Here is a 9,301-nt window from a genome sequence, read left to right on the forward strand (position 1 = left end):
AGTACCTGACCTGATGCTCGTACCTGACCCAACGCTTGAACCTAACTTGACGTTTGTACTGGACCCGAGGCTCGTACCTAACCCAACGCTAGTACCTGACCCGACGCTAGTACCTGACCTGATGCCCGTACCTGACACGACTCTTGTACCAAACCCGATGCTCGAACCTGACCCGACGCTTGTACCTGACCCGACGCTTGTACCTGACTCAACGCTCGTACTTGTACTTGACCTGTACTTGACTCGACGCTTATACCTGACCTGACGTTTGTATCTGACCTGACGTTCGTACCAGACCCGACGGTTGTATCTGACCCGACGCATGTACCTGACCCGACGGTAGTATCTGACCCGATGCTTGTACATGACCCGACGCATGTACCTGACCCGACGGTAGTATCTGACCCGATGCTTGTACATGACCCGACGCATGTACCTGACCCGACGGTAGTATCTGACCCGATGCTTGTACATGACCCGACGCTTGTAGCTGACCAGAAACTTGTATCTGACCCGACTCATGTATCTGACCTGACGCATGTACCTGACCCGACGTTTGTACCTGACCAGACGCTTGTACCTGACCCTACGCATCTACCTGACTCGACGCATGTACCTGACACAACACTTGTACGTGACCTGACGCTTTTACATGGCCCGACACTTGTACCTAACCCGATGCTAGTATCTGACCCGATGCTTGTACCTTACCCGACGCTTGTACTTGACCTGACGCTTGTACTTGACCCGACGCTCGTACGTGACCCGACGCTTATACATGACCCGACGCTTGTACCTTACCCGACGCTTGTACCTGACCTGATGTTCATACCTGCCCCGACGTTAGTACCAGACCCAACGCTCGTACCAGTCCCGATGCTCGTGCCTGACCCGACGCTTGTAAGTGACCCAACGTTAGTACCTGACCCGACGCTTGTACCTGACCTGACAATTGTACCTGACCCAACGGTTGTATCTGACCCGACGCATGTACCTGACCTGACGCTCGTACCTGACCCGACACATGTATCTAACCCGATGCTTTTACTTGATCCAACGCTCGTACCTGACCTGACATTCGTACCTGACCCGACATTTGTATCTGACCCGACACTCGTACCTGACCCGACGGTTGTATCTGACCCGACGCATGTACTGCACCTGACGCTTGTATATAACCCGCCGCTCATACCTGACCCAACGCATGTACCTGATCCGACGTTCGTACTTGACCTGATGCTCGTACCTGACACGACACTTGTATCTGACCCGATGCTCGTACCTAATCCGACGCTCGTACCTGACCCGACGCTCGTACCTGACCCGACGTTCATACTTGACCCGACGATCGTACTTAACCCGATGCTTGTACTTGACCCGACGCTCGTACCTGACTCGAGGCGCGTACCTAACCCGACGCTTGTACCTGACCAGATGCTCGTACCTATCCCAACACCCGTAGCTGACCTGACGCTCGTACCTGACCCGATGTTTGTACCTAACCCGAAGCTTGTACCTGACCCAATACTTGTACCTGACTCGATGGTTGTATCTGACCCGACGCATGCACCTGACCCGACGCTCGTACCTGACTCAACGCATGTACCTGACACGATGCTTGTACCTGACCCGACGCTTGTACCTGACCCGACGCTAGTACCTGAACTGACGCTCATAGTCTAAACCGAAGGTCGTACCTGACCTGATGCTCGTACCTACCCGACGGTCGTACCTAACCCGACGCTCATACCCGACCCGACGCTCGTACCTGACCCAACGGTTGTATCTGACACGACGGAAGTACCTGACCCGACGCTTGTACTTAACAATACGCATCTACCTGACTCGTCGCATGTACCTGACACGACGCTCGTACATGACCCGACGCTCGTACCTGACCCTACGCTAGTATCTGACCCAATGCTTGTACCTTACCCGACGTTCGTACCTGACCAGACGCTCGTACCTGACCCGACGCTAATATCTGACCCGATGCTCGTACCTGACCTGACGCTTGTAACTGACCCGACGCTTGTGCCTGACACGACGCTTGTACCTGACCCGACACTCGAACCTAACCCGATGCTTGTACCTAACCCGACACTTGTACCTGACCCGACGCTCATACTTGACCCGAAGCTCGTACCTAACCCGACACTCGTACCTGGTCCGACGCTCGTACCTGACTCGAGGCTCGTTCTTAACTTTACGCTTGTTCCTGACCCGATGCTTGTACTTATCCTGAAGCCCGTTCCTGACCCGACGCTCGTATCTAACCTGACGCTCGTACCTAACCCAACGTTAGTATCTGACCAGATGCTTATACATGACCCGATACTCGTTCCTGACCCGATGCTCGTACCTAACCCGATGCTCGTACCTAACCCGACGCTCGTATCTGAGCCGACGCATGCACCTGACCCGACGCTCGTACCTGACTCAACGCATGTACCTGACAAGATGCTTGTACCTGACCCAACACTTGCACCTGACCCGACGCTAGTACCTGAACTGATGCTCATATCTAAACCGAAGGTTGCACCTGACCCGATGAACGTACCTACCCGACAGTCGTACCTAACCCGACGCTCATACCCGACCCGACGCTCGTACCTGACCCAACGGTTGTATCTGACACGACGGAAGTACCTGACCCGACGCTTGTACCTGACCCAATGCTCGTACTTGACCCGATGCTCGTACCTGACCCAACACTAGTACCTGACCCAACACTTGTACCTATCCCGACGCTGGTACCTGATCGGACGCTCGTACCTAACCCGATGCTTGTGTCTGACCCGACACATGTATCTAATCTGACGCTCGTACCTGACCCGACACCTGTACCAAACCCGACACTAGTACCTGACCCCCGACGCTCATACTGAACCCGACGCTCTTACCTGACCCAACGATCGTACCTGACCCGACGCTTATACTTAACAATACGCATCTACCTGACTCGTCGCATGTACCTGACACGACGCTCGTACATGACCCGACGCTCGTACCTGATCCTACGCTAGTATCTGACCCAATGCTTGTACCTTACCCGACGTTCGTACCTGACCAGACGCTCGTACCTGACCCGACGCTAATATCTGACCCGATGCTCGTACCTGACCTGACGCTTGTAACTGACCCGACGCTTGTGCCTGACCCGACGCTTGTACCTGACATGACACTTGTACCTGACCCGATGGTTGTATCTGACCCGACGCATGTACCTGACCCGACGCTCATACCTGACCTGGCGCATGTACCTAACTCGACGCTTATACCTGATCCGATGCATGTATGTGCCTGACCCGACGCTTGTACCTGACCCAACAGTTTTACCTAACCTGATTACTCGTACCTGACCCGACACATGAACCGAACCCGATGCTTGTACCTAACCAGACACTTGTACCTGACCCGACGCTCATACTTGACCCGAAGCTCGTACCTAACCTGACACTCGTACCTGATCCGACGCTCGTACCTGACTCGAGGCTCGTTCTTAACTTTACGCTTGTTCCTGACCCGATGCTTCTACTTTTACTGATGCCCGTACCTGACCCGACGCTTGTATCTAACCAGACGCTCGTACCTAACCCAACGTTAGTATCTGACCAGATGCTTATACATGACCCGATACTCGTACCTGACCCGATGCTCGTACCTAACCCGATGCTCGTACCTAACCCGACGCTCGTACCTGACCCGACGCTCGTAATTGACCCGACGCTCATACCTTAAGGGCGCCTGACAGCTGGGTGGAGAGCACTTCGGATTCCTGTCCGAAGTCCTGAGGTTCCACGTTCGAATACCGGTGGAGGCGGAGACAAATAGGCAAAATGTTTCTTTCACCTTGTTGCGCCTTTTACCTAGCAGTAAATAGGTTCCTGGGAGTTAGACAGCTGCTACGGGCTGCTTCCTGGGGGTGGAGGCCTGGTGGAGGACCGGGCCACGGGGACACTAAGCCCCAAAATCATCTCAAGAAGATCTCAAGATTACCCGATACTCGTACCTGACCCGACGCATGTACCTAACCCGAAGGTCGTACCTGACCCGACGCATGTACCTGACCCGACGCATGCACTTGTCCCGACGATTGTACCTGACCTGACGCTTGTACCTGACCCGACACTTGTACCTGACCCGATGCTCGTACCTGACCTGACGCTCGTACTTGACCCAATGCTCGTGCCTAACCCGACGCTCGTACTTGACCCGACGCTCTTACCTGACTCGAGGCTCGTACCAAACCAGACCCTTGTACCCGACACGATGCTCGTACCTATCCTGACACCCGTACCTGACCTGACGCTCGTACCTGACCCGACGCTCGTACCTGACCCGACGTTCATACTTGACCCGACGATCGTACTTAACCCGATGCTTGTACTTGACCCGACGCTCGTACCTGACTCGAGGCGCGTACCTAACCCGACGCTTGTACCTGACCAGATGCTCGTACCTATCCCAACACCCGTAGCTGACCTGACGCTCGTACCTGACCCGATGTTTGTACCTAACCCGAAGCTTGTACCTGACCCAATACTTGTACCTGACTCGATGGTTGTATCTGACCCGACGCATGCACCTGACCCGACGCTCGTACCTGACTCAACGCATGTACCTGACACGATGCTTGTACCTGACCCGACGCTTGTACCTGACCCGACGCTAGTACCTGAACTGACGCTCATATCTAAACCGAAGGTCGTACCTGACCAGATGCTCGTACCTACCCGACGGTCGTACCTAACCCGACGCTCATACCCGACCCGACGCTCGTACCTGACCCAACGGTTGTATCTGACACGACGGAAGTACCTGACCCGACGCTTGTACTTAACAATACGCATCTACCTGACTCGTCGCATGTACCTGACACGACGCTCGTACATGACCCGACGCTCGTACCTGACCCTACGCTAGTATCTGACCCAATGCTTGTACCTTACCCGACGTTCGTACCTGACCAGACGCTCGTACCTGACCCGACGCTAATATCTGACCCGATGCTCGTACCTGACCTGACGCTTGTAACTGACCCGACGCTTGTGCCTGACACGACGCTTGTACCTGACCCGACACTCGAACCTAACCCGATGCTTGTACCTAACCCGACACTTGTACCTGACCCGACGCTCATACTTGACCCGAAGCTCGTACCTAACCCGACACTCGTACCTGGTCCGACGCTCGTACCTGACTCGAGGCTCGTTCTTAACTTTACGCTTGTTGCTGACCCGATGCTTGTACTTATCCTGAAGCCCGTTCCTGACCCGACGCTCGTATCTAACCAGACGCTCGTACCTAACCCAACGTTAGTATCTGACCAGATGCTTATACATGACCCGATACTCGTACCTGACCCGATGCTCGTACCTAACCCGATGCTCGTACCTAACCCGACGCTCGTATCTGACCCGACGCATGCACCTGACCCGACGCTCGTACCTGACTCAACGCATGTACCTGACAAGATGCTTGTACCTGACCCAACACTTGCACCTGACCCGACGCTAGTACCTGAACTGATGCTCATATCTAAACCGAAGGTCGCACCTGACCCGATGAACGTACCTACCCGACAGTCGTACCTAACCCGACGCTCATACCCGACCCGACGCTCGTACCTGACCCAACGGTTGTATCTGACACGACGGAAGTACCTGACCCGACGCTTGTACCTGACCCAATGCTCGTACTTGACCCGATGCTCGTACCTGACCCAACACTAGTACCTGACCCAACACTTGTACCTAACCCGACGCTGGTACCTGATCGGACGCTCGTACCTAACCCGATGCTTGTGTCTGACCCGACACATGTATCTAATCTGACGCTCGTACCTGACCCGACACTAGTACCTGACCCCCGACGCTCATACTGAACCCGACGCTCTTACCTGACCCAACGATCGTACCTGACCCGACGCTTATACTTAACAATACGCATCTACCTGACTCGTCGCATGTACCTGACACGACGCTCGTACATGACCCGACGCTCGTACCTGATCCTACGCTAGTATCTGACCCAATGCTTGTACCTTACCCGACGTTCGTACCTGACCAGACGCTCGTACCTGACCCGACGCTAATATCTGACCCGATGCTCGTACCTGACCTGACGCTTGTAACTGACCCGACGCTTGTGCCTGACCCGACGCTTGTACCTGACATGACACTTGTACCTGACCCGATGGTTGTATCTGACCCGACGCATGTACCTGACCCGACGCTCATACCTGACCTGGCGCATGTACCTAACTCGACGCTTATACCTGATCCGATGCATGTATGTGCCTGACCCGACGCTTGTACCTGACCCAACAGTTTTACCTAACCTGATACTCGTACCTGACCCGACACATGAACCGAACCCGATGCTTGTACCTAACCAGACACTTGTACCTGACCCGACGCTCATACTTGACCCGAAGCTCGTACCTAACCTGACACTCGTACCTGATCCGACGCTCGTACCTGACTCGAGGCTCGTTCTTAACTTTACGCTTGTTCCTGACCCGATGCTTCTACTTTTACTGATGCCCGTACCTGACCCGACGCTTGTATCTAACCAGACGCTCGTACCTAACCCAACGTTAGTATCTGACCAGATGCTTATACATGACCCGATACTCGTACCTGACCCGATGCTCGTACCTAACCCGATGCTCGTACCTAACCCGACGCTCGTACCTGACCCGACGCTCGTAATTGACCCGACGCTCATACCTTAAGGGCGCCTGACAGCTGGGTGGAGAGCACTTCGGATTCCTGTCCGAAGTCCTGAGGTTCCAGGTTCGAATACCGGTGGAGGCGGAGACAAATAGGCAAAATGTTTCTTTCACCTTGTTGCGCCTTTTACCTAGCAGTAAATAGGTTCCTGGGAGTTAGACAGCTGCTACGGGCTGCTTCCTGGGGGTGGAGGCCTGGTGGAGGACCGGGCCACGGGGACACTAAGCCCCAAAATCATCTCAAGAAGATCTCAAGATTACCCGATACTCGTACCTGACCCGACGCATGTACCTAACCCGAAGGTCGTACCTGACCCGACGCATGTACCTGACCCGACGCATGCACTTGTCCCGACGATTGTACCTGACCTGACGCTTGTACCTGACCCGACACTTGTACCTGACCCGATGCTCGTACCTGACCTGACGCTCGTACTTGACCCAATGCTCGTGCCTAACCCGACGCTCGTACTTGACCCGACGCTCTGACCTGACTCGAGGCTCGTACCAAACCAGACCCTTGTACCCGACACGATGCTCGTACCTATCCTGACACCCGTACCTGACCTGACGCTCGTACCTGACCCGATGCTAGTAGCCGGCCCCATTCTTGTATCTAACCCGAGGCTTTTACCTGATCCAAAACTTGTACCTGACCCGACGGTTGTATCTAACTCGACGCATGTACCTGACCCGACGCTCGTACCTGACCCAATGCTTGTACCTGACCCGATGCATGTACCTGACCCGACGCTTGTACTGACCCGACGCATGTACCTGACTCAACGCTCGTACCTGATGTGACGCTCGTACCTGACACGACGCTAGTACCTGACCCGACGCTCGTACCTGATCCGACACTAGTACCTGATCCGACACTCGTACCTGACCCGACGCTTGTACCTGACACGATGCTCGTGCCTATCTTGAGGTTATCTTGAGATGATTTCAGGGCTTTTTAGTGTCCCCGCAGCCCGGTCCTCGACCAGGCTAGTGTCCCCAGGAAGCAGCCCGTAACAGCTGACTAACACCCAGGTACCTATTTTACTGCTAGGTAACAGGGGCATAGGGTGAAAGAAACTCTGCCCAATGTTTCTCGACGGCGCCTGGGATCGATCCCAGGACCACAGGATCACAAGTCCAGCGTGCTGTCTGCTCGGCCGACCGGCTCCCGAGACTCTGTTGGGTGCCTGACCCGACACTCGTACCTGACCCGACGCTCGTACTTGTACATGACCTGTATTAATAAAAAACATGACCTTGAGAAGAAGTATAGGTCAGGAATCGTCCCCAAAGAATTTTCAAAGAATTACTCATCAGTGCTATCTAAAATAATTAGGAGAGCCAAAATTAAATACTACGAAAATAAATTTTCCCATATAAAGGGCATCATTAAGAAAACATGGAGCACTATTTCACAAATAATGAGATAAAAAAAGGTTTTAAATAAGCAACCAATACTCCTGTCCAATAATGAAGATTTCTGCGGTTGGAAGAAAACGCTCACTGAGTGGGGGACTTGTTTATTTTATAATAATAATTATAATTAATTATTTAAACAAATAATTAATTAATAATAGTCATAATTAATGATTTAATAATTGATAATCCTTAAATGAAGCCTAGTAGCTCATTATAACGAATAAATAGATGATTAAAGTGGAATTAATTATGGTGACTAATAATGATTAGTGAAAAACCATAAATTATTATACAAAAATAAAATTATTGGATAGCCGTTATAATGATTAAATCAAATACAATGAAGAGAGATCTCGTATTCTTGGCTTATCACTTGGCTCCGGGTTCCGTCGGAGCACCCCCAATCCCGTGAAGGCCAGCGCCGCGGAACCTCCACCCTCGAAGGGCGAGCGGAAGCTGGCTGCTATAAGTAGGAACATGACATCTCGCTACCATGGCCGTAAGCGCGTGCCCGTACGCCCGGAGAGGCCATTAAAAAATAATCAGCTTTTCCTGACTGAAAAAGGTACCAATCCGGGTCTACTAGACAGATGCTGCTAACAGACGCAGCTCGCTTGGTAGGCCGATGGAGCTCCAACTTGATGAGCCGTGGAGCAGAGAGGCGGGTTGGCCCACCGACTGTGCCCTGGGATAAGGACCTACTGCCGGGTTTGTACTCCAAGCAGGGAGCGCTTTCCACCATGGCGAATGACTGGGCGATCCCGGTTATATCTTCGTCGTAGTAGCCTGCCCTCACAGAGACCAGGCCTGGAAGGCTGGCCCCAGGGCGGGTGTGGGAATGTGAATGCTGTCCACTCCGAGGCCGACTCCCCAGGGTTGACCCCGTGTCGGTCATTGTCGCTGTGGTGAGCCCCGCGGGTGTGGAGTGGGGGTGTCCGCTTAGAAGCGTGTCGGTCACCTCCCAGGATACCTCGCACGTTGGGCATGATGTAATATCTCGCCTTTTATCTATCTCGACCGCGCACTCCGCTACTACCACTGAGCTAACCGTGCAATCTCCGCTCTTTCTATGGTAATAACAGATGCTATCGATCATGTAAGATGTTAACACTCGGGCCGTCATACGAAGACGTAAACCAGTAA

At 53.4% G+C, this 9,301-nt stretch overlaps 4 protein-coding genes across 4 annotated transcripts; all 4 read left to right on the forward strand.

Annotated features, from left to right (window-relative positions):
- The first annotated feature begins 354 nt into the window (after window positions 1–354).
- Window positions 355–1,683, forward strand: LOC123768013 (soluble scavenger receptor cysteine-rich domain-containing protein SSC5D-like). Its single transcript, XM_045758271.2, has one exon. It carries the CDS (start codon window positions 355–357, stop codon window positions 1,681–1,683), a length of 1,329 nt encoding a protein of 442 aa, XP_045614227.2.
- Window positions 1,684–1,920: 237 nt separating this feature from the next.
- Window positions 1,921–2,718, forward strand: LOC123768014 (soluble scavenger receptor cysteine-rich domain-containing protein SSC5D-like). The gene has a single exon (XM_045758272.1). The coding sequence runs from the start codon at window positions 1,921–1,923 to the stop codon at window positions 2,716–2,718; it is 798 nt and encodes a 265-aa protein (XP_045614228.1).
- A 319-nt stretch (window positions 2,719–3,037) lies between these two features.
- Window positions 3,038–4,926, forward strand: LOC123768015 (soluble scavenger receptor cysteine-rich domain-containing protein SSC5D-like). Its single transcript, XM_045758273.2, has 2 exons — window positions 3,038–3,295; window positions 4,042–4,926. Exons 1-2 carry the CDS (start codon window positions 3,038–3,040, stop codon window positions 4,924–4,926), a joined length of 1,143 nt encoding a protein of 380 aa, XP_045614229.2.
- Window positions 4,927–4,937: 11 nt separating this feature from the next.
- LOC123768016 (soluble scavenger receptor cysteine-rich domain-containing protein SSC5D-like) lies at window positions 4,938–5,735 on the forward strand. The gene has a single exon (XM_045758274.2). The coding sequence runs from the start codon at window positions 4,938–4,940 to the stop codon at window positions 5,733–5,735; it is 798 nt and encodes a 265-aa protein (XP_045614230.2).
- The last annotated feature ends 3,566 nt before the right edge of the window (window positions 5,736–9,301 follow it).

Source organism: Procambarus clarkii, chromosome 58 (genome assembly GCF_040958095.1).
Source record: "Procambarus clarkii isolate CNS0578487 chromosome 58, FALCON_Pclarkii_2.0, whole genome shotgun sequence".
NCBI lineage: Eukaryota > Metazoa > Arthropoda > Malacostraca > Decapoda > Cambaridae > Procambarus > Procambarus clarkii.